The sequence below is a fragment of the Meriones unguiculatus genome, chromosome 9 (assembly GCF_030254825.1).
Source record: "Meriones unguiculatus strain TT.TT164.6M chromosome 9, Bangor_MerUng_6.1, whole genome shotgun sequence".
Taxonomy (NCBI): domain Eukaryota; kingdom Metazoa; phylum Chordata; class Mammalia; order Rodentia; family Muridae; genus Meriones; species Meriones unguiculatus.
The window spans coordinates 29,477,173-29,503,591 of record NC_083357.1 but is presented as its reverse complement, the minus strand read 5'-3'; the positions used below and the strand labels follow the sequence as shown (position 1 = coordinate 29,503,591).

At 40.6% G+C, this 26,419-nt stretch overlaps 1 protein-coding gene across 5 annotated transcripts in view; it reads right to left on the bottom strand.

Moving 5' to 3' along the window:
• The window catches only part of Slc4a7 (solute carrier family 4 member 7), a 101,485-nt gene extending 77,269 nt beyond the window's left edge, over positions 1-24,216 (bottom strand). For 2 of the 5 annotated variants that reach the window (XM_060390985.1, XM_060390986.1), the window contains exon 1: positions 23,969-24,206. In XM_060390985.1, coding sequence (XP_060246968.1) covers positions 23,969-24,016 — 48 coding nt within the window. In that variant the 5' untranslated portion in view covers positions 24,017-24,206. Of the gene's footprint in view, positions 1-23,968 lie in introns of all 5 variants that reach the window. The other 3 variants (XM_060390988.1, XM_060390987.1, XM_060390989.1) reach the window with 3 other exon arrangements.
• Positions 24,217-26,419: the final 2,203 nt, after the last annotated feature.

Here is a 26,419-nt window from a genome sequence, read left to right as displayed (position 1 = left end):
AATGTTCACATAGAAAAGACCCTATCCACACTTTTACCTTTATGCACACAACAGTAAACGAAAGACAGCAATAGCTAAGAACAACATAAAAATGTTCCCTTCTCGGGGAGGGAGGGTGAGACTGGGAGGGGAGGAGGGAGGGGCTTATGGGGGGATACAAAGTGAATAAAGTGTAATTAAAAAAATATTAATAAAGTAAAATTTAAAAAAATGTTCCCTTCTCAATCTATCAATCCTATGATTTGCAAAAACCACCTCAAAAAAATGCAAAGTCACATGAAACATAATTTAAAAAAGAATAAAAAAGTATCCAAATTATATCAATGTAAGTCAGGCTCAATCTAAAGTTAATTATTCAGCTCTGGTGACAATTTTTTTAAATTTATTAATACCTCTGTAGTGCAACATTATCTTTTATTATCTTTTTAATTATCTTGTGATAATATTTATCCATAAAACACATGGATTATCTAATTCAGAAAGACATTAAATGTTCTATACATGAAGTAACAGGCAGCCAAGCTTATTTACTACAACAGTGCTCATACTAGGAAAAGGCTGGAAACAGCCGAGAATTCCTTGATAAAGGAATGTATCAACAAAGTGTTTTACACAGCACAGAAATAAGGAGTAATAATCTGCTTGGGACTAGAGGGAATCAATCTTGAATGCTGATATGATTTGGGTACCTTTTTCTTCCCCCATGTTTTGTTTGTTTGTTTTGAGACACGGCCTCAATCTATACCTCAAGCTGGACTGGAACTCACTCTGCAGCCAAGGAAATCTTCCATCTCAGCTCCTGAGGGCAGGTATGTAAGTCCAAGCCACTTATTTATCTACATATCTGACTTTTCTTCATGCCAGAACACTATAGTGGAATTTGAATTTTAACTAAGTAAATTCCAAATCTGAACAAAAAAGGAAGAGAAAGGAAATATAAAGAGATGAAAAGTGGCCGGGTCATCGTGGCACATGCTTTCAATCTCAGTACTAGTGAGGCAGAGGCAGAGGCAGGCAGATCTTTGTGAGTTTGAGGCCAGCCTGGTCTACAGCGAGAGTTCCAGTATAGGCAAGGCTAAAACAGAGAAACTCTGTCCTGAAAAACAAAATAAAAAAGAAGAAAGAAATGAAAGTGTGAGAACAGGGAAACTGGAGTTAGCATGAGACAAACACTGGCGAGAAAAAGCCCTCGGCAACAATGAAGGTTTAGGCATGTGACACAGGATTAACTGTCATAAGGCAATTAAAAAATCTCACTGGGGTTCTGTGTGAATTACAAGCCATACGTATTTCACTATTTTTACAAGATATACTCTTTCCAAGATTTAACCAATACAGACTTGCTAAGATACAGGATCATCAAATGACACAGTCATCAAATATGTACAAATTTTTAAGTATTTCAAAAAAATTTACTAATGTTAGCTTGGCATAATGGCTCATACCTGTAATTCTAGCATGAGAGGCCGAAGCCAACAACTATCCCAAGTTCCATGCTGGACTACACAGTGTATTCAGGACAGCCTAGGGTTCAGAGACCCAACAGTACACACCTGTAATCCTATCCAACAGGAGAGAGACCTGGCACAAATTCAAGGCTACCTGGTCTTCTAGTCAACCAGGTATACATAGTGAGATCTTGTATCCAAATAAAAATAAAAACAAGCAAACAAAACAATTAAAAAAAAAAAACTACCCTTTTATCATGGAAAACCAAAGTGGGCTGTGAGAAGTTCCACAAAGATTAGCAAATGCTTTTCAAGGTCCACAAACCAGGTGTGGTGGCCCCAAACTGCAACTGGGAGGCTGATATAACTGGATCGCTAGGAGTTCCACGCCAGAATTGGCTATAATATGAGGTCATGTCTTAAAAACATAGAGGGAGAAAAAGAGGAAAAAAAAAAAAAGGAGGGAGAAAGGAAGGGTTAATATCATTTCCTTAAGAACTTGGAACTAAAACTCACTCACTTAGCAAACACCCAGGGCTTGATTTGAGTATTATACTACAAATAGGGGTATGTGTCCATGAATGAAAACAGATAAATCTCCAACTGTTGGTTTATTTAATACGTGACTCTCCAGAAGAAAAAAAAAAAAATCTGGAGGCAAAGGAATCATCTTTTGAAATCCTGATGGGACTTTACAGAATAGGTTTTGCTTTTCCGGTTCAATTTTCTTTCTTTCATTCTTTCTTTCATTGATTCATTCCTTATTTTTTTCATCTAAAAGATGAAAGAAATACAAAAAAAAATTCAGCAGTTTGTTCAATCACACTGTCAATAAAAGAACTACAATGAAAAGCCAATGTTCCTTAATGTCATTCAGGTGAATTCTTGATTTACTAGACTACAGAGCAAGGTCACTTGTCATACAGCATTTCCTACTTAACAAATTCACAGAATCACTTAATTATCTTGCAGGCTGAATAACAAATCAAAAACGCAGTAACTATATCTGGTTTGTTCTCCACTAAGTTCCCAGCATCATGCAATACCTAAGCCCTGGGACATTCTTTATTACTGTGTTGAATATCTAATGTGTCTCAAGATAAAGAAATTATTAAGACTGGGTTCACTTAAAGATCTTTTCTGGGGACTAGAGAGGCAGCAAAGCAGCTGAGAGCACTTGCTGCTTTCCCAGAGGACCAGCACACACATCAGGGGGCTCAAATCCACTTTGTAACTCTTAACTCAAAGGAATCTAATGCAGGTTCACATGTACATTTCCATATGCAGGCATACATACCTACACATAATTAATTCTAATAGATCTTTTTAAAAGATCCTCCATAAACACAGCACAAATATGATACTTTCAAATGTAATGGGTCGATTTATATTTTAAAATCGCAAGAATGAGCATAGAGAAAGTCAAAATCCAATTTACAAATGAAAATCCTCACAAAAAAAAACAAAAAATTACTAAAAATACATGCCATATATGTATATTATGTACATAACAATTCTACTAATGTCTCTCGGTTATTTCCCTTGCCTGAAAAAGCAACATTTACAGAATATTCTTTTCCTGGTCAAATTATTAAAGCATGGGACTTATAAGGCACAGCATTAAAAATAGCATATTAAAATTACTTAAAATGTACCATAAACCTCGTATAAGAGCTTTTCACACCAAAGTTTGCAAAATCCATTATTACAGGAGACATCAGAGATCCCCACTAGAAATTTATTTCTTTATCATCCAAGACATGTGGCTATAACCCAAAAGTAAGACCACCCATAGATCCTGATTATTAAACATGTAGTAAGTATTTTAGCTTCCAGGCATGCTTAACATTACATGATTTCTTTCCTACTGCTTTAGCCACCTCTTTTTAGTTATTTCTTTTATTTTTGAGATTGTAGTACAATTACATTATTTGTTCCTTCCCTTTTCTCCTTCTAAACCTCTGATAGAGCCCACCTTGAGAAGAATTTTCTAGAGTGGTAAAGATGCTGCAAACATTCATAACTTGACATAGGCTTTACTCTTCCATAGGTCAGTTCCACAGCCAAGGGCAGACAATATTCTAAGCCAGTGTTGATGAGCCCCACACTTCTCCGAGATTCACTATCATGCTTAGAAAGATTAAAGTTTGTAAATAAAACACAAATTCTAACTAATGGTACCTACATGTAATTTCCTCGCCAGCCGAAATCTTTCCATAGTAATATTGACAGGATAGTTCTTGTTTTTGACAGTGCAGTAAATCCCTTCCAGAGTCCAGGGACAGTGAGGACACAACTGATTTAGGTCACTGTGCTTTATACAGATGAACGCCTCTAAGTTGCTTTTATGGCACAGCCAATCACTGTCTTCTATGTCACCTAATCTTCCAAGCTGCTAACTTCAACAGTCAGGGCACTAACCAGATCTACACTGTAACAGACACATTTAGAAATACTGAAAGAAGCCAGGCATTTCTGCAACCCCTCCTCTTGGGAGATGAAAGCAAGAGGGTCCTGAATTGAAGGCTAGCTTCTACAACATAGTGAGTTCACAGCTAGCTGGGGAGGGTGCCATGGAACTCATGTGTATGAACGAGAACGAGTAGTGAGAGAAGGGAAGATGAACTGAAAGAATGCAACAACCAGTTTAACGGAAGTTTCTCTATAACATTAGAACAAAGACAGTATATTTGAAGTAGCCTGTGTGTAGATATGTAAGTATGTCTATACCTTACCGTATTTTTCAATAAGCTGATGACCAGTAAGCTGGTTACTTAATTTCAGCAAAACCCAAATGTTTTTATTTTTAAGGATTATAGCAAATAACCTTCAACTGCATCACTAACAGGATGGACAGTCACAATTTCTAACAACTTGAAGGGAAGACAGAAATAAGTAACATAACTCCCACCATTCAGATCCAAGACCCTTTTATACCTGCTTCCTGGAGACTTCAAGACTTCTTAGCAACTCTAGTTTCTAAGAGTTACATCTATCTTTCAAAAAACGAACAAATTAATTTAGAATAACTTAAGATAACAATAAGAAATGCATGGTAGCTTATGGAACACCTTAATGAAAATAAGTATACCAAAAACCATCTAAACTTCAGAGAGGATGATTTTGTGGTTTTGACTGAAACAAGTTCTCCCCATGTAGTCGAGGCTGTTCTCAAACTTGCGATCTTCCTGCCTCAGCCTTCCAAATCAATGCTGGGATGGTAATGGTACACCACCACACATAGCAAATACTCCTTTAAATTAACTCCTCTTTGATACTAATTCAAGTCATTTCTGAAGAGTCAGTTGCAAAGTGAAACCTAAAACAATTTCAAATGAATATTTCATATACAGTTATCAAAACCCACATGTGTACGTTTTCTTTTATTGCTTTCCACTTTGATATATGTGTCTGTGAGAGGAGGGGAGACAAAGTCCCTCATTAAATGGAATTTGCCATTTTGACTAGACTGGATGGCCAGTGAGCCTCCAAAAGCCTGCCATTCTCTGGATGTTAGCACTTGATTCAGAGGTACAAACCAGCTCTGTTGTTATGTGGGAGCCAGGGATCCAAACGCAAATCTTTCTGCTTGCATAGCATCCAGGTTATCCACTGAACAATCTCCACAACCAATTTTCTTTTTCTTTTCTTTTTTTTTGTTTTTTTTTGTTTGAGACAAGGTATTCTGTAGACTAGAATGCTAGACGTCACAGCAATCTTCCTTAGTCAACTTCCCCAGTGCCCCAGCTCTAATTTTTGCAATCTGAATGGGTATCACACTGGTTATTAATGCCCTTCTAAAGTTGTATTTCATGACATGGTAAAAATAAATAAATAAATAAATAAACTCAACTTTTGTCACTAAAACTATCACCATTTGTGGTTAAGATCAAGTACTGAGAAATATCAGTGTCAGACTGGCAGACACAAGTTTTCCAAAATCCTTTTTGCCTAAAAGCCCAAATTATTATTATAAGAAAAAAAAAAACTATCAATTGTCTTACAGAAGGTAACAGGCTCTTTTCATTTATGTGTGAGGAAAAAAAATCTACCGAATACCACTGTCAGCTGTTGAAGTGGAAATAAGTGCTACATGAGAAGAGAGTAGAGGAGGTGATCAGCATGCTGAAAGACATTAGGTGTAATTCTCAGCCCAAAGGAAATAAGTTCATTTGTTCATTCCCTCCTTGATCCAAACATCCATCTATTTAAGTATTTAAGAAACCATTTCCTACCTACCTCCAGAAGCTACTTAAACATTCTTAACTTCACAAGAGGTCTTTAAATTACCATGAACAGTTACTCTTCAAACCAATCCAATGTCAAAGCCAAAGTATTCCAACACATCACCTACCCTCCAAGTTAAACTATATATACGTTTCTCTGTCCTATATATAATGCTATTTGCTCATAAATCTCATGGGGGAATTTTAAGAAAAAAAATTATTCAACCACAAAAATGATCATTTAATTATTTTTCAATACTTTAAGTCTACTAGTAATTCAGTAAAAACTAGTAATATTAAAAGCATTACCAAAAGAAGCAAAATTTATAACACAGTAGCAGGTCACCATAAATACAGCAAACATTGAGATTTGATCTTAATTTGGCTTCTACTGAGAAATCAGAAGGAAATGGTTGAGGAAAGAGAAAAAAATGAAGACCTGCTTCATTTACAGCACACATTAATGAACACACAGCCAAGCTACGTCCTCCACACTGCTATGTTCACATGGCTTAATTTAGGCCATGTGGTGGTTTGATAGAAATGCCCCCCACAGATTCATGTGCTTGAATGCCTGGCTATAGGAGTAGCACTATTAGGAGATGTGGCCTTGTTGGAGTGTGTTTGGCCTTGTGGGAGGAAGTGTCTCATTGTGCAGGCAGCTTTTGAGGTGTCAAGATGTGGAAATCTCAGTTCCTTCTTCAACACCATGTCTGCCTTCATGCTGCCATGCTTCCCACCACAATAATAGACTAAGCCTCTGACATTGTAAGCTAGCCCCAGTTCTATGTTTTCCTTTATAATGACTGGTGTCTCTTCACAGTAATAAAAAAAACTAACACAAGCAACCATTTTGATTTTTACGAACACTAAAATTGAGGCCTCACTAAGATCACCACTTAATGGCTTTGATGAGAAACATGAAAATGTCCTCTTATGTTTTATAGAGACAACTCTTCAAGGTCGCTCTTCAGAGTTGCTTCAAATGCCCAGAGCATTCCAAGAGTTTTGTTTACAACCATACTGTGACAAATGTGCATATGGGCACACCACCAGATTTGGCTCTATTGTCTTAAGAGCAGTAATTCAGGGGCCAAGGTGAAGAGTTCACTGACACTCAGGAGGTCTTGGCTTCAATGCTCAGCACTGCAGATACAACTTAATACTACTTGAATGTCAAAGACAAAACGATACAAATAAATTCACCTTGCTTTTGTATAGAAAAACAGCTATTTAATTACAGTATATACACTTGTCAAGTAATTGTTTTCCCCAAACTGAAGGAAATCACAGGCTCAGGAAGTAATAAACAAAACCTATGGATCTCATGAAACTCTTAAACTAGGGATTGGAGATGACTGAAAAATAAAAAGCACTTGAAGCTCTTCCAGAAGAACCAAGTTCAAATCCCAGCACTCATGTTGGGTAGCTTATAACCACCTATAACTCTAGTTCCAAAGATGAGGCTCTCTTTGCTTCTCCTCAGACAATTGCCAACACACACACAAGCATGCACACACATGAGCAAGGGTGAGTGTGCACACATTTAAAATAAAATCATACTAGACCTGCACAAGATCAAGCCAATTAGCATTCCAGCATGGATGCAGAGGGTTAATGAGACCCAACCCCTACCTGAAGACCTGAAGAACAGGAAAGAGGCATTTTTCCTCAGGAATGTCACACTACTAGGTTCCCCATGCTCAAGTAGATGGTCCCACATCCATGCACATGCAAGCAGCACTAATTGGACTCAATAGCTATTAAAAAGAGAGGGAGGGGAGAAAGAAGAAAGGAGGAGGAGGAAGAGGAGGAGGAGGAGAAGAAAAAGAAGACAACACAAAGGTGGAAGGAAAGATGTGTTAAGGTCCAAAGGAAGTGGGATGGGAGTAACTATCAAGATACATTGTACATATATATGAAATTGTCAAATAAATAAACCATGTTATAAAAAAAATGGTCGAAGTGGCTGGAGAGATAACTTCATCAGTTAGCAACACTTGGCAAGCAAGCCTAAGGACCAGAGTTCAAATACCACCACATAACAAGCCAGATGTTCAGTGTATGCCTAGGGCCCCAGAACCAAGAAGAGTAGCTGGAGAAAGGATAACCACCAGAGCTTGCCGGCTTCCAATGAGGAAGCTAAGGGGTGGGGGTGGGGTGCATGAAACACAGCTTCAGGTTTAGGGAATCAATGAGGATACTCGATGTCAGCTTCCTTTGGCTTCCATGTACACACACAAGCACAAACATATAAGAATACCCCATATTCAGACACATATAAACACAAAATAACAACAGTAACCACAAAAAGTCAATGTAGTGAGAATTCTGTAACTTGGGTTCATTTCAAAAATATAGATGTTATGGAAATGTTTTCGTTTTAATCCCAGGTATGGCAATATGGGCCTCCTTCGTCCCATAGTTAACTATGAAAGTTAATAATCTGCCTCATGCTCTAGCAGGGGCATGGCTTTGTCAGCTGTAGAGAGTTTCCATAAGTATGTGATCTTTGAAATTCTGGGAACTTATCAGAGGATATATAAATGCTAGGGTGCCAAGAGAAGGGGTTGCTGTTGTTGGCTGGTTGGTGGTTGGCTGGTGTTTGTCAAGTAGTTGTGCACCAAAAAAAAAAAAAAAAAAAGAAGAAGAAACAAGTTATCCTGATGAAGAAGGTCAACCCTGCCCCAAGGAACTCGACAACCCTAATCAGCAGGAAGTCTTCTAATGATAATGTCACCTCCATTCCCCTCTATCCTTTTTTCTGTCCTACCTAGTATTAGGGGATAAATAAGGGAGGAAAAGGGTGGAAGAGAGTAAAAGGAAAGTAGCAAACACAGTCTACAAATGGCTCCCAATGTAACCAGATTGTACTACTTAAAGAACCTGAGGAAAAACGTTTTGTATCTACCTGTTTCTTTCTCAGCAACAGTATGAAGACATACATAATCAAACATAAAGCAAAGCCTTCATCCTTTCACAGAAACAGACCTAAACACATTTTGAACTTGGAGTTTTACTAAAGATCAGTGCATGCCTGTAATCCCAGCACTTGAGGTGGCAGAAGCAGGTGGGTCTCCGTGAGTTCGAGGCCAGCCTGACCTACCAATGTCCGGGACAGCCAAGGCTACACAGAGAAACCCTGTCTCGAAAAACCCTGTCTCGAAAAACCAAAATTAAAACAGAGTTTTACAAATATATTTGTTTTCCAGGGTACAGAAATATAAATGCACATAAATGTTGCTCGATATTCCTATTGTTATCTTAATAAAATACTTTTAAATACATACAAGGGAGCTGAACACTTTTTTCTGTTTCCAAATGTTACAGAATAAGTCCTCAGGCCTTTGTCTCCTCAACTTTCACATATTAAAATGGCTGTCAAAACCAGAGCACGTCTACATTAATCCACATAGACCTACTAAATACACTGTAAAGTCATTGGCACTTGTCTATGCATTTTTGGTTGTTGTTGTTCTGAGACACAGCCTTGCTATGCAGCTCATTCTGAACTCAAACTCCTAAGTTCTGCACTGAGTCCTAAGGCAGGAGTGCATTTATGTAATCCTAACACTTTGGAGGCCGAAGCAGGAGAACCACTGTTAATTCAAAGTCATTAAAAGTACCACCAGGACAGCTAGGGCTACACAGGGAAGATTCTGTCACAAAACAACAAAAGAGGTCTGTTGTGGGGCCTAGAAAATCATCTTGGACATAACTTAAAATAACATTCTCTTCTCTGCATTTACGTCAGTAAATAAAACACTGTTATTTGACTGCTTGGTAGAAATATGACTACGGCCCAATGCTTTTATTATATTCACATGCCAAATCTAGTGGTTCCAGCTGCCTAAGGATCTTAGGGCAGCCTGCTTCTTCTTTTACTTTTGATCACCATAGTTCAGCCTCTCTCTTCCCTGGCCTGGAAAATGTGGTCACTTTCCAGTTGGCTTCCAGCTTGCACATAATTGTCTCTAGAGTTGTCTTAATGAGACAGTGCTTTCTGTCCCCATTTAACAGCCAGAGCTCTCGGAATGAATCCAAGCCAAGCGTTTACCTACTTCTCTTCCCCACCAATATCTATGGTCTACTTTGCTATTATTTATGTCTATGTGTTCTGCTTCTCTTGATTCCTCTAGATATTTAAACTGTTTAAATATCTTGTTTAAACTAACCAGATTCTTTTATTGTAATTTCTATAGTGCCTTTAAATTTGTTATTTTTATTTTTTATAAGTTATTCACTTCACATCCCGATTGTGGCTCTCTCCCTCATCTCCTCTCAGTCCCACACTGCCTCCCCCTTTTTTCCCATCCCCTTTCCCTAGACCGAAGCCCTCCTCCCCTACTATCTGACCCTAGCCTATCAAGTCTCATCAGGACTGCCTGGATCCTCTTCCTCTGTGGCCTGGCAAGGCTGCTCTGCCAGGGGGAAGTGATCAAAGAGCTGTTAACAGAGTCCATGTCAGAGACAGCCCCTGTTCCCTGTACTACAGAACCCACATGAAGACTGAGCTGCCTATCAGCCACATCTGAGCAGAGGATCTAGGTCCTCTCCACATATGGTCCTTAGTTGGTGCATCAATCTCTGCAGGCCCAGAAATGTTGGCTTTATTGGTCTCCTTGTGAAGGTCCTGTCCCCTCCAGGTCCTTCTTTCCCCCCACTCTGCCCAAAGTCTGGCTGTGAGCCTCAGCATGTGCTTCAATCCCCTGCTGGGTGGAATCTTTCAGAGGGTATCTATGGCAGGCTCCTGTCCTGTTCCCTTCCTTCAACAGCTTCTGGTGTCTATTCTATTTGCCTTCTGAATGAGAATTAAGCATCCTCACTAGGGTTCTCCTTGCTATTTAGGTTCTTTAGATCTGTGATTGTATTATGGTTATCCTGTGGGATCCCATAAATGACGACCAAACACAACAGGGCACAGAGGAAAGGGCCTCAGGTAACAGCTACCTCTAACTTCTCTGACATGCACTTCTTTCTCAGGTCCACCAGAAATCAGTGTCTCCACTGGCTTCAATTTCCTCTGTTTTCTCAGCACGGAGTCTCTATTCTGGATACTTCCAAATAAGTTTAAGATTATAGATTTTAATTAAACAGATCATTCAAATAACTGGATTGTGGTAGAACACATAAAGCCTGCAGGACAATTGTGCCTGTAATCCAGCACTTAGGATGTTGCAGCAGGCAGGAGGATACAAATGTGTTGGCTGCTGAAGGCCATCTGCTGGTGAAGACTGTCTGAAAACTGTGAATGTGTGCTGTGCCACCTCTAAATTTTGTCTTATTTTGAAAAAGTGTGTAAGACTTTGTGATCACCTCCCAAATTTAATATTTCTAAATGAAAACAGCTAAACAAAATAAAAAGTTGAATGAGGTCTAAATCCATTCTGAATGAATCACAGTTTCTTAAAAAGTAGTAGTCTCCCAGATGCAAAAATACTCCCAAGGAAAACTGACTGTATCCTGCAGTTTACAAGATGTGCAAAAATACCTAAGGCAGCTCCTCCTCTATAGACTGACAATTGGGAGTAGTTAAGATCCCTCACTCTTCCTCAAAGGCCCCACTAAGAATGCACCATGAGGCGAGGGGGCCCGTTGCAGCCACAAATTAAAAGCACATGAACAACAAATGTTCCTACTGCACAGTAATTCTAAAGATGGAACTGAAACAGCACAGTTCCAGCATTTCCACACTGTGACAGCTGCCATCTAATATGAGCTTGGAAATCTTTGTCAATTCGAATTTATAAAATTTTACATGAAAAACCCAGGCTTTCCATTAAGCACAAACCATACAAAGAGTAGCAGACAAGTAAACTGCGTACGACTTCCAAAACTTTATAAACATATAAAACTGGTGGAACCTGATTTGCATACTTATCACCTACTTAAACCCTTAACTCAGATTAAGTGAAAAACACCATCCAAGCGGCCACACTGTGATTCCAGCAATAGGAAGGGCTGGGGCAGGGGTACTGAGTTCCTGCACAGCCTGGGCAATAAAGCAGTAAGCCTAATCTCAAAACACAAACAAAAAATTAAAATGTCCTCAGAACACATGGACACATGCTACTACCACCCCAACACTCAGAAAGAACAGGTACAAGTTTAAGGCCAGCCTGGGCTATGAAACAAGTTACTGTCTCACAACAAAGGAGACCTTTAATGGGATTTGTTTTTCTCATCTAAGGGGTTAAATAGTCTCTGAATACACACTAAGGCTTACGCTAAAATACAAACATAAAAGTACATTAATGAAAAGAAAAATAACTTCAAGAGATGCAAAAAGAATTATCTTTTCCCCAAAATGTTAACTTTAAAAACTTGGTTAAATGAAAATAATTTCCACAGGATGCGTTCTAACTCCCTTTTAGGGAAGTGAGAGATGCAACACATGGTCTGAACAACATGTGAAAGACGTATGACTCACACTCACGGAGAGTTCAAGGCAAATGGTGTTCTCTATAGCAAAATCATGACCACAGTGTGACCAGGATCCCCTACAGCCCTATCATGGTAATTTTAACAAGCACCAGTTCAGCTGGATTATTTGTTCAGTTTATTTTTCAGGATGTTGGGAGCTCTAATGCAGGCCCTTGAGCACCTGAGGCAAGTGTTTCTCCATTGAGCTACATACATCCTTGGATCTTGGATAACTTAAAAATATTTATGAAGCTCAATAACATGTTGAGTGTTTTCACAAGGGGAAATACTTTTAAGTATAATAGGTTTAAGGAAGTGCATACACCAGCTCAACATGGTGGCACACACTATAATCACAGTATTCAGAAGTCAGAAAAGACCATCTAGAGTTGAAGGTCAGCCAACCCATATCAAAAAGGATAAAAATTTTAAGTTAGTTGTACATTGTTGTCCTACTCTACTTTCTATTGTGATAAAGACCATAACCAAAAACAACTTTGGGAGAAGCGTTTACCTCAGTTTATAATCCATCAAGAGAAACCCAGGCAGGAACCTGCAAGCAGTAACTGAAGCAGAGGACACAAAAGATAGTATCCACTAACTGGCTTCTTCTACATGGTTTGCTCAACACTTTTTTTTAGACAACCCAGAACCACCTACCCAGGCGTAGCACTGCCTACAGTGAGCTGGACCCTACCACAGAAATCATTAATCAAGAAAATGCCTCGTAGACATGTCTACAGGCCAATTTGATGGAGGCATTTTCTCAACTGACGTTTCTTTTCCCCAGATGATCCTAGCTTGTGTCATGTTGACAAAAAATAAGCAGTACAATCACCAAACTGTTACTTCCTTATACCTAACCCACTGCATGTTAAATAGTGCCCCTAACCTTTCCTTTATACTTCACTGACTCAAATTCCTGGGTAGAATGTAAATGAGATTAGAACACCATCAACTACAAACTCAAATTTCCAAAGGATAAATGAATTCAGTACATAATTGGGTAGGAGGTACGCAGTTCATTGATGTAGTTATGATTTTTGAAATACTATATACTATTATTGACTATAGTATTATGAAGTACCTTCATAACACGAAAATTAAGTAATTCATGTTAGATTCTATTAATACCTCTCATAAAGTATGTCAATCCATAATATAAAGCAAGATTTAAAAAAAAAACTCATCTACAGCCAGGAGTGGTGGCACCTGCTTTTAATCCCAGCACTCGGGAGGCAGAGGCAAGCAGACTGCTGTGAGTTCAAGGGAAGCCTGGTCTGCAGTGGGAGTCCAGGGCAACCAAGGCTACACAAAAAAATAAATAAATAAAAAGAAAAAGAATAAATCATCTGCTGGGCATGGCAGTATGAAGGAGATTAAGAAAGGATAGTGATTTTGTTCAAGAAGTCTGAGGCCAGCCTGGGCTTCATAGTAAGATGTCTTATCTCAGACAGGAGGGGTGGGGGTGAGGAAGATGAGCTGGGAGGCAGAGGCAAGCAGACTGCTGTGAGTTCAAGGGAAGCCTGGTCTGCAGTGGGAGTCCAGGACAACCAAGGCTACACAAAAAATAAATAAATAAATTAATTAATTAATTAATTAAAAGAATAAATCATCTGCTGGGCATGGCAGTATGAAGGAGATTAAGAAAGGATAGTGATTTTGTTCAAGAAGTCTGAGGCCAGCCTGGGCTTCATAGTAAGATGTCTTATCTCAGACAGGAGGGGTGGGGGTGAGGAAGATGAGCTGGGAGAAGGAGGTTAGGGAAGAAGAGGAGGGAGGAGAAATTAGAAGTTGGTGTTGTGGTGTACATATATAGGTAAGAGAACTGCCTTAAGTTTGAGGTCAGCATGAGTTCAAGGCCAACCTGAGCTCAAATGTTTTTTAATTAAATGTTTAAACATAAAATTTATTTATATAAAAAAGATGACAAGCTGGCTGTATAGTGATATATGTGTATTAGATTCCTCTTTAGCTCTCCAGTGTACGTTTATAGATATATATTCTTAGTTTTCTTTTAGAGAAACACCCCTGTAATCAATTAGGTCTTGCTATCTCTCTGTCAGTTCACAGAACCACCCCTCTTCAGCAACTGTCAGATGGCATAAGGTACGTATCGCATAACGCATTCTACCTTTGTCATACAAGGAGGTTGCATCCAAAATATATATATTTAAGATGGTGTACTACTATTTAGCCCAGACTAGACTGGAAATCACAGCAATTAGCCCACCTCAGTTTTCCAGATGGCAGGATTGTAAGATGAATTACCATACCTGGCTTAAAAAAGCAATTTTTAAACCGACACATTTTCCAATCTTTCCTGTACAGTAGCTAAAAAGACAAAAGTCTACTTTATACAATTGGTGTCAAAAGATTTGCTTTTGTAAGGTCTATGACTGACATTAGTGACCCAGTGCTGTTTTCTAAGAACCATTGCATGTGGCTGCATTCCGCATTCAAACTTAATTAATTTATCAATTACAGGATTTCTCAAGAGCCTTTACTATGTTGTTTTGTATTATGAATTTCTAAAAAGTATGTGTGACATTTCTCATATTTATTTGGCTACAAATAGTTCTTTGACAGAATCTCCTACAGAGTTCACAATCTAAGAAATAAATTATGAGTGAACGTTATGGAGTACATACAAAAATTTCTAACAACTATTTAAGCAAAATATAAGCCTATGAACTTTTAAAGACATGTAGTGAAACTATGTTAATTTTTAGGACACGCTCCTTAGCTGTCTTCTGGACTCCTTTGAGATTTCAATGTAAATCTATTTTTATCTCTCCCAGAAAAAAAAAAAAAGGTTTTTTTTCTTCGGGGGGGGGGTGGAGTTCATAAACCTGAAGGTGCCACACCACAGTCACCTCAATTTTAAAATCAATTTTAAATACAATACTACATTGTGAGGTATAATTTGAATACTAGGGCAGAACCCAGATTCCTTTATTAAACACTAATAAAACACCAGCAAAAAAATTCACTGAGGTTTTCTGAGTCAAAACAAATGAATTGATGCACAAGAATCACATTTCACAAATAGTAATCAAGAAAATAGCTGTGAAAACTTAGAAAGAGTTACCTTTCCATACAGGGGACTTATTTTATTTTAAATAAATCACATTCACGCAAAACAAAAATTTGGTCTTTAAAATTCATTCCATAGAATATGAAATCAAGACTTTTTTTAAGGGTTTTACTACACAGGCTAATTTTGGACTTCTGAATTAAAAGCAACCCACTCACCCCCACGCCCCACTTCAGCATGCCAGGTAGCTAAGTGCAATAAAAGCATGTGTAAGAACTCAACTACTAGGAACTTTTAGAAAGCAATAAATTTTGCTTTTGAAAGGAATTGCTATTGGAAAAAAAATTCTGCTTCTAATCTAAATAGGGAAATGTGAACACCAAGGATAAAAGAAATCCAGTTTTAAAAATACATCACACAGTGAAGTGTGGTAATGCCAGCACTCTGGAGAAAGGGGCAAGTTCAATGAAACTTCAAGGTCTACCTGTTCTCCACATGAACCATGGGTACATAGCAAGATCCTGTCTCCAAAAAGAAAAAAAGAAAAGAAACAAAGAAAGAAGAACAGAAAGAAAAAGGAGAAACAAAAACAAACCCAGGAAACTTCAAGCATGACTACATGTGACTACAGAATTACAGTCCACAAGGACCATGAAGATTGCTGGGGCCCAACCCTGGAGGAGCTATTCTTAGGTTTTGCCACATCTGCCCTAAAAAGGTGTCCACAGCTGGATACAAAATTAACTCAAAAAAATCAGTAGCCCTCCGGTATACAAAAGACAAATGGGCTGAGAAAGAAATTAGGGAAACAACACCCTTCACAATAGCCACAAAGGACATAAACTACCTTGGTGTGACTCTAACGAACCAACTCAAAGGACTTGTTTGAAAAGAACTTCCAGTCTCTGAAGAAAGAAATAAAAGAAGATATCAGAAGATAGAAAGATCTCCCATGCTCATGGCTTGGCAGAATTAACATAGTAAAAATGGCCATCTTACCAAAAGCAATCTACAGAGTCATTGCAATTCCCATCATATTACCCAACACAATTATTTGCAGACTTTGAAAAAAAATTCTCAACTTCATATAGAATAACAAGAAACCCAGAATCGCTAAAACAATTTTCTATAATAAAAAATCTTCTGGAGGTATCTTCATCCCTAATCTCAAGCTGTACTATAGAGCAACAGTAATAAAAACTGTTGCATGGTACTAGCATAGAAACAGAATGGTGGATCAATGGATAGAAGACCCAGAAATAAACCCACACCTGATTTTTGACAAAGATGCCAAAACCATACAATGGAAAAAAAACATTTTCAACAAAATGGTGCTGATCTAACTGGATGTCTACATGTAGAAAAATGCAAATAGATCCATACTTATCACCCTGAAAAAAACTAAAGTCCAAGTGAGTCAATGACCTCAATATAAAACCAGATACACTAAACCTGTTAGAAGAAAAAGTGGGGAATAGCCTGGAACTCTCGCACAGGAGACAACTTCCTGATCAGAACACCAACAGCACAGGCTCTAAGAGCAACAATCGATAAATGGGACCTCATGAAACTGAAAAGCTTCTGTAAAGCAAAAGACACTGTCATCAGAACAAAACCACAGCCTGTAGATCGGGAAAAGATCTTCATCAACCCTATATCTGACAGAGGGCTAATACACAGAATATATAAAGAAACAAGAAGTTAAACAGCAACAAATCAAGTAATCCAATTAAAAAATGGGGAACAGAGCTAAACAGAGAATTCTCAATAGAGAAATATTGAATGGCAGAGAAACACTTTAAGAAATGCTCAATATCCTTAGTCATCTAGGAAATGCAAATCAAAATGACCCTGAAATTTTACCTTACACCCATCAGAATGGCTAAGATCAAAAACTCAAGGACAATACATGCTGAAGAGGATGTGGAGAAAGGGGAACCCTCCTCCACTGCTGGTGGGAATGTAAACTTGTACAACCACTTTAGAAATCAATCTAGCGCTTTCTCAGACAATTAGGAATAGTGCTTCCTCAAGACCCAGCTATACCACTCCTAGGCATATATCCAAACTATGCTCAAGTATACAACAAGGACATTTGCTCAACCATGTTCATAGCAGCTTTATTTGTAATAGCCAGAAGCTGGAAACAACCCAGATGTTCCTCAGTTGAGGAAAAGATACAGAAATTGTGGTACATTTACACAATACTACTACTACTACTCAGCAATTAAAAACAAGGATATCATGAAATTCTCAGGCAAATGGTGGGAACTAGAGAAGATCATCCTGAGTGAGGTACCCCAGAAGCAGAAAGACATACATGGTATATACTCACTCATAAGTGGATATTAGACATATAATATAGGATAATCATACTAAAATCTGTACACCTAAAGAAGCTAAGCAAGGAGGACCCTGTGTAAGATGCTCAATCTCCATTCAGAAAGGCAAACTGGATGGACATCAGAAGAGGGAGAAAACAGGGAAGAAGACAGAAGCCTACCACAGAGGGCCTCTGAAAGACTCTACCCAGCAGTGTATCAAAGCAGATGCTGAAACTCATAGCCAAACTTTGGGCAGAGTGCAGGTAATCTTATGAAAGAAGGGGGAGATAGAAAGCCAAGGAGAGGACTAAAGCTCCACAAGGAGAGCAACAGAACCAAAAAATCTGGGCACAGGGGTCTTTTCTGAGATGATACTCCAAACAAGGACCATGCATGGTGATAACCTAGAACCCCTGAATAGATGTAGCCTATGACACTCAGTGTCCAAGTGGGTTTCCTAGTAATGGCAACAGGGACTGTCTCTGACATGAACTCAGGGGCTGGCTCTTTGATCACCTCCCCGAGTGGGGAGCAAGCTTACCAAGCCACAGAGGAAGACAATGCAGCCAGTCCTGATGAGACATCATAGACTAGGGTCAGATGGAAGGGGAGAAGGACCTCCCAATCACTGGACTGGGAGGGGCATAGGAGAAGAAGAGGGAGAGAGGGTGGGATTGGGAGGGGATGAAGCAGGGAGCTACAGCTGGGATACAAAGTGAATAAACTGTAATAAACAAATTAATTAATTAATTAAAAAAGTGTCCACACGCATTCATACTCTCTATATAGTATACTGATACTTGTCTTCCCCTCAATTTCCTGTTCTCCCCTCTGCCCAAACACCAGTCAACCATACCAATACTTAAAAGTGCTAATTTAAAAGATATTTTCCAAATCAAATTAAAATCTTCATAGTAAACTATAAAATTATTGTACATCAAAAATTTGTTTCTACTGGGCATGGTGACACATGCCCTGAATCAGGAGGCAGGCGATCCTGGAGTTCAAGGACAGCCTGGTCTATATAGGCCAAACAGGGCTACATACTAAGACCCTTAAAACCTTATCTTTAAATTAAAAGCTATGTTTCCTAGAAGACTTTTACCAACAACATCTATAGTTCTATGAGGAACACGCTGCATGTCTTTTAAAGTAAAAGAAGATTCTGTATACTTTTAGTATTTCCCCAAAATAAAGAATACGTGTAAGCTAACGTACCAACACACACTTGTAATCCCAGTACTGAGGAGGCAGAGGTTAGAAGGAGACTAAACTTTCAAGGCCAGCTTGAGCTGCAGAGTGAATACCAAGCAATCCTAGGCAAGAATTGTCTCAAAAATTTGTTTTAATATTTTTAAATATTAAGTAGGAAAAACTGTGCATATAAAAGTATACAAAATACAAGCACACCAAGTTATTATGTTATAGAAAGTTGTAATAAAAAAAAGCTTCTATTACCCTTCCCTTTACATATTTTCTCTTTTGAAACCATTCCACAGTCCTTCCTAATCAAAGAGGTATCTTGTAAGTGTCAATCTACTTTCAAGGTACATCTTTATGTTCCTCATCAGAAATAATACAAAATAGCTTCTTAAATTGGGCAGTCTGGTAGAAAATAAGTAATACAATCTTGGAACCCACAGCCAGAGGAAGATCTCCACGGAAATGTGAACAGAATGACAAGTAAATGGCATTACTCCACAGAACATTCTCTGTACAAGAAAAAATAAAGTATTTAAAACACTAATGCAGTTTGTCAATATGCTGTAATTCTTCAGTTCTATACTGTAGAGGGGGAAAAAGTGCTTCATTAAATTCATTAAAATTCAAAGTCAGCCACTGACTTCATGTCTCTGTTCCCCTTACTAGACAACCCACTTGGAGACTGAGTTGCCATGGGCTACACCTGAGCCGGGTTTCTAAGTTAGCTCCATGTATGGTCCTTGGTTGGAGTATCAGTTTCAGAAAAGACTTGTGTCCAGATTTTTTAGTTCTGTGGCTCTCCTTGTGATGTTCCTGTCCCTTCAAGGTCTTTCTGTCTCCCCCTTGCTAGTAATCATGGGTACTTTTGTACTCTGCACAAAGTTTGATTATGAGCCTCAGCATCTGCTTTGATACACTGCTGGGTAGAGTCTTTCAGAGGCCCTCTGTGATAGGCTCCTGTCCTGTTTCCTATTTTCTCCCTCTTCTGATGTCCATCCCATTTGCCTTTCTGAGTGAGGATTGTATCCTCTTACCCAGGGTCCTCCTTCTTGATTATCTTCTTTAGGTATACAGCTTTTAGTATGTTTATCCTATAGTATATGTCAAATATCCACTTATAAGATCACCTACCCCTGAGAGGGGAGCTGCCTTTACTGGCCACAAAGAAGACAATGCAGTCAGTCCTGATGAGACCTGTTAGGCTAGGGTCAGATGGAAGGGGAGGAGAACCTCCCCTATCAGTTGCCTTGTAGACGAAATGAGGGAAGGAAGGTGGGAATGGTAGGGAATGAAGAAGGGGGTTACAGCTCAGCTACAAAGTGAATACACTGTAATTAATGTAAAAAAATAAAAATTAAAAAAAGGAAAACAGACAAAACAAAAACAAAAAAATTCAAAGAGTATCAGTTCCAGATAAAAATCAAATCTATATCCTAGTCACATAATGTCCTAATCTACTCTTGTTATAGCCCAACCTAGCCCTCTTCTAGTCTTCCAGCCCACAGCACTGCTGCAGCCTGTATCACAATGTCAGTCACAGAGCCCCTGGAAGCTTAGCATCACCAAAGACACAAATAGTTCTAAACTTTTTCAAGTTGTTACATCTCAGGAAAAAAAAAAAGGTGATGCTCTCTGGTGAAGCAAGCAGGTGCAAATCTTATTGTTAATAAAAATGTACTCTTTTTATTGCTACATTCTACTGCAAAATTGAACAATACTGAATGCACAAAAGAATGGTAACTTTAGAAAGGAAAATGGTGCATGTCTATTACCCTAGCTGTATGGAGGAAAGACGATGAGTTACAACTGATTTCCACACTAGAAACTGGCTTCTACCTGTTCTTGTTCTTTTGTTCAACCCTCTTCACTCCCCCGCACACATGCATATGTGCACACACGTAAAAAAAGAGAATGTTTATCTATAACTAACCCATAAAATTAACCTTATAAACCGCCAGTATGCTTCTTTACACAAACGGCCCTTTCTGTAGCTGCAGATCCTATCCGCTTTAAGATCTTATTTGTGTGGTAAGACAGAGTAAGAAAGAAGAGAGAAAGAGGAAGAAAAGCAACCCGTTACAGGATGTTGACAAGTAGCTACCAAAGTTTAAATATATATTGGCTAGCACACCACATGCCACTAAAATGTTATACTAGATTCCTCCAGTGTTAGGGTACTTTGGCTTTCAGATTTAACCTACTCAACTAATGAGGGCTTAGTATAAAAGCATGCTAATGTTTACATCCTTTGCTTGAGCAAAAGAAAACCTGTGATGGCTACTCTCTTAAAGAAGCCATCACCTGGTCTCAGTAACAGACACAACAGTCCTCCAATCCAAGTCTAGTTTCACTTGAACAGCTGATACCCATACTGCCCTTTCCTTTATTGTCACAAATCCATGGAGTATAGCCTCAGACTACCAAGAATAAATCAAAAAAGGTGCCATATACCTAAAAACCTGTCAGTAGCAACCCACAGTTCCCCAAAAGGAGGCTACTGACAGACTAAAAAAACTAGGTTACTTGAGTTGTATTCCATTTATCCTAACACTTATTTTTTTTAAGAATTATTCAAATAGAATCATGAAATATTTTAACTAGCATTCACAAATGGAATGTAAAGGTTATCAGTGTGTTCACCCAACATGCCAAAATAAACTCACTCAAGACAGGACCATCTATCTGGTTGTCTATTTTCTAGTACCCAGTATCCATGAGATCTATAACGTGAAGCTGGGTGAGGTAGAAAATTCCTATAGTTGCAGCATTTGAGGTTAAAACAGGAGGTTGCTGCAACATTGAGGCCAGTCTGGGCTATGTGATGAATTCAAAATCAGTCTCAAACACACGGAGGGTCGGGGGTGGTCTTGCCAATAAATAAATAAATAAAGCCTAAAAATGAGAGAAATCACAGAAACAAGTGTTTCATTGGACTTTCCCAAAATGCTCAAAAGTAGGTTTATTTACTAACACTACAGAACTAGTGATATTTGTTATAACCTACACTACAAAATATAACAAACAAACAAAAAAATCTACTTACCCAAAATTTCAGGTGATAGCTACAATGGTGACATTTTATTAAAGCAAAACAAAAGCTGCAACCAGGCATGGTGGCACAAGCCTAGTATCTGTGATCTCCCCCCTCACCCTGTTCAATACTTCAAAACAAAAGATAAATGCAAGATAAAAGTTTTTTTTTTCCAATGCTATGGTCAACGAAAATCATAATTGAAGGAGAAGAACACTAAATTATGAAAGGATGGGCTCCATTTTCAGAGTAATATAAATGGCCACCAACTTCATGGCCGCTCAATTTTTTACATAATTACAAACAGCAGTACATAAATGTCAATTTTAGTCTAGTCTTTTGACTGGTCCAACAGTCTACCTGTGGTAAAAATTATAACTGAGAGTTGGGCATAGTGGCTCATGCCTGGAATTCAAGCACTAGTGTGGCTAAGACAGAAGGATTGCAGTACCTTTGGGACCTACCTGCGGGACAATGTGGATCCTGTCTAAAAATTTTTTAAAAAACAAAAAAAAAAGGAAGGAAGGAAGGAAGGAAGGAAGGAAGGAAGGAAGGAAGGAAGGAAGGAGGGAGAAAGGGAGGGAGGGAGGAAGGAAGGAAGAAGGAAGGAAGGAAGGAAGGAAGGAAGGAGGGAGGGAGAAAGGGAGGGAGGGAGGAAGGAAGAAGGAAAGAAGGAAGGAAGGAAGGAAGGAAGGAAGGAAGGAAGGAAGGAAGGAAGGGAGGGAGGAAGGGAGGGAGGAAGGAGTTATAACTAACAGATATCAGAGTATCTTATTTTTATGATTTTTCACTTAAAGTGAGCACGTCCTGCTTGTCAGAATTCAGAGTAGGCGCCATTACTTTATTTTCACTGCTTCTTTTGGGCTGGAAGCTTACTGGATTTTATTTCTATTATTAACGTCTGTAAGTTTACTACTGCCAAATTTTATCCTCCAAAAGATTTAGGGAATATCACCTTCCAAAATATTCTCCTATCATGCCACTAATACCATAACTGAGAGTTTTTTGCCACCTGTTTGTCCCGTCCTGTGCCTTGATGTAGACACACAACCACACCCACACACCTCTGAATGAAGCTACTATTAGGGAAAAGCTGGTTCTACTCTGGACACTATAGAATAGATTCTCAGTAAGTTACTGCTCCGAATGAACGAACGAACGAACGAAAAGAATGAATGACCAAATGAATGAATGGAAATAGCAGTTTGAGAATACATGATTTTTGCCCAGCACTGTTTAGGTGCAAATAAGCTGAAGAATAAGCAACAATGTATTTGACGGATACTCTTGGAGAAGGTCCTGAAGGTTCATTCAAAGGCCACAAAGAAAATCCTTAGGAGTTTCCAGTGCTCCATCACTGTGACCCATCATATACCTATAACCACTACCGATCTTCACTGTCTCAAGACTCAAGCTCTCCTTTGTATTTAAAGAGCTTATATTTGAATACTGTGGAGTAATGAACGACCACTGCCCAAAGCCTCCACAATAATCTTAAAATTATCGTGGGAAACAGATATTAAGAAAAATTCTAAGTTAAAAAAAAAAAAAGAAAAGTCGTTTTCCTGGCCGTGAAAAGACTGGAAAATTTATCCCTGCAACCTTCCCTTCCCTTCCCTTTCGCTGGTCAGAGTAAATATTCTCCTTTCGCTAGTAAAAATTCGAAGTAGGAAAATTAATACCACCCCATCCTTTGAGTCATAGCCTATGAAAGGAGGCAGTTTCCTCTCTGGGGCACATATGCGTTCCTGCTTCTGGAGAACGGGCCACTTGCCCCGTCTAAAGGAGAAGACCTTCCTGCAAGTCCACCCTATTCAAGCGGCTGGCTAGTCTCCCCGGGCAAGCGGGGGCTGCGGGGCTGCGGACGCGCGGCGCAGGGCACTGGGGTCTCCCTCGGTCCTTCCTCTTTCTATGGGGCCCGGGGAGAGCATTCGGCCCACGGTCCTTCTCCTGGGCCTGCGACCCAGCACGGCACAGAGCGCTGGCACCGACGGCCGGTCCGACTCGGGCGCAAGAGGGGCAGCCCGGGCTGAAGGACGGCGGCGTCCACGCGGCGGGAGAGCTCGGCCCCGCCGCTCGGCAGAGGGGCGCAGCGGCGGCGGACACGCGCGCGCTCGCGGGACGCGTCCGCGGGGGCTCCGGGCCGGCCGCGGGCCGCCGGCCCCCACGACCCCGCCACACAAAGGCGACGGAGGGGCGCAGCCGCCCACCCGGCCGCCGGCAGCCCCGCCGCGCCGCCGCCTTTGTCTGCGGGCCTCGGCCTCCCCGCTCCTTACCCGCGTGAGTAGCGGTCTCATCTGCTCGCCGGCCCCGTCTGCCTCCATGGCCCGCCCGGGAGCTCGGGGAGGCCGCGTTTCGCGGCCGACACGGGCACGCGGAGGCCGAGCCTGTGCGGAGCGCTGGCCTCGGAGAGCGTCGCCGGCCCCGGGAACGGGCTGCAGGCGCGGGGCGCTCTCGGGCAGAGAGGCAACGGCGTGCCGCGAGGACTGAGAGAACCGGAGGACGCGGCGCGGAGGAGGCAGCCGCGCCGGGACGGGGGCGGGGCGGGGGCGGGGCCGGCGGGCGGGGGCGGGGCTGGCGGCCGGGGGCGGGGCGCGCTCCGGCACGCCCCCCCAGCACGCCCCCTGCCTGTTTGGCACCGAGGCCGGCTTGGAGCGACCGCCTCCAATGGCCAGGCTGCTCAGAGACAGGCGGAGGGAGGAGTGAACAGACATTCGCGTTACCCAATCGGAAGCTCGGGAGGGTCTCTTCGCCCCGCCCCCAAGGTCGATTTCTCGGAGGCCCCGCCCCTCTTTGTAAAGGCTTAATTGACCGAGGCTAAGAGTGGAACACAGTTTATCAGATCGGAAGTTCTACAGACTTTCAGAGTGGAGTGGGGTCACCACGCCTGTAGGCCTGTGGGCTCCTCTCCACGTGTTCTACAAGTAGGAGGGAAACAGGACGACGCCCCATTCATTCTCTGCCTCTGCAAGTTTCTCTCCTAGGCATAACTATGATGGGCTCTATAAAAGACGGGGTACACTTGGCTGCATCCTCCTGTGCTCTATGCACTGGCCCAATACTACAGCCCCTCTCGCTCTTGTGTCCACCCGTATAGGGCACCTGTCAAATATCCAGTCCGGTGCGTGTGCAGATGATGAAGGTCTCCACCACACAGGGTCATTGAAAGATTAAGTCCATTTCTGCCCCTCTGTGAAGGTTTTTGGCACGTGGCGTGCTTCTTATCGTTATTGTAAACAGGATGTTAATAAAGACCGTAAAAGGTTCAGTTGGGAAAAGCTAAACGCGACTGTGGAGGGAAACACTCACCTCCTGCCCACTGGCAACAACAAATAGCAGAGTGAACTGATGGCTGTTCCTGCTTGGGGTCCCAGATCTTTTGTTCCGATTTTCCCAGAGAGATACGGGGTAAGCTAGCACGCACCGGTGACTGACGCGTCCAGGAGCAGGTGTGCTTCCATTAATAACAGCTACTTTTTGAAGAGACCTACAATTAACAGACTGTGACATTTTGCACACATGTCTCATCTCTAATCCACGCAATACAACAAAGCATATCTGGTGTGACTTGACTGTGTCCCCCAAAAAGCTGTACTGGAAACGTAATTCCCAATGCAGTAGTGTTGAGAAATGGATTGTTTAGGAGAAAGGGTTTCAAGAGCTCATGAGCAGATCAATGTGTCTAACCTAAGGTCTGGAACTGCGAATGCCACACTTGCCCTCTCACAAATGCTGGTGAGCCCTTCTGCTTTTCGGATTCGGGTTGACACAGGAAGAAGTCTCTCTAACCAAATGAGGCCCTCCCACCTTAGCCACCACCATCTTCAGAACTGTGAGAAATGTTTTTTTTTTCTTTATAAATGACTCATTGTGTTACAACCACACCAATTATACAGTGTAGTATAGTGTCCCCATTGTATAGATAAAAAAATGGAGACTAATAGAAATAACTGACTCAGGATCCTAGTCATTCATTCTCTGAATGAATTCTGAAGAAGTCAAGAGCTCTTCTGAATCATTCCAATGCCTCACTAAGTATAATTCAACAAGATGTCAGTAGAGGGAGAAAAATGAAAAGAGAATGAAAAGGAATCATGATTGATTGATTGATGACTTTTGTTGCTGCTGGTGTTCTGTACTAGTTTAAACTAGGACCTCAGTCCTGTGAGACAAGAATTCCACTACTGAGCAGCATCCCCCAGCCTTTATATTGGAGAAGGGGATGTGGTAGGTGCCCTGCTGGGTGCAGCACTTGCCCAGCAAGCATGAGAACCAAGTTCAATCCCCATAACTTGAATGATGGGCAGGCAGGTGTTGTAGTAATTGTAATCCTAGTACTTGGGCATCCGAGAAAAGTGATCTCCCAACCAAGCCAGCTACCTAGACGACCCATCTCATGGTCTAGGTTCAACCGAGAAACACAGCCTCAACAAATAAAAGTGGAGAGTGATTGAGGAAGACATCAGCCTCACCTTTAGGCCTCCACTTGCACACACATATGTACAAATATCTCCACATATCTTCCCACAGACATACAAACATACATACACACACCAAAAAAAAAAAAATTGCTCTCAACTCTCTTACAGCAAAACATGTAACAACAAAGTTGACAAAGTTAGCCAGGGAAACCAATAGAAAGAACCCAAGAGAAGGCACAAGAATCACAGATCTGCTCTTTCACACACTAAGAACTCTTGTAATGCTGCTTCAATCTCTGGGAGCTC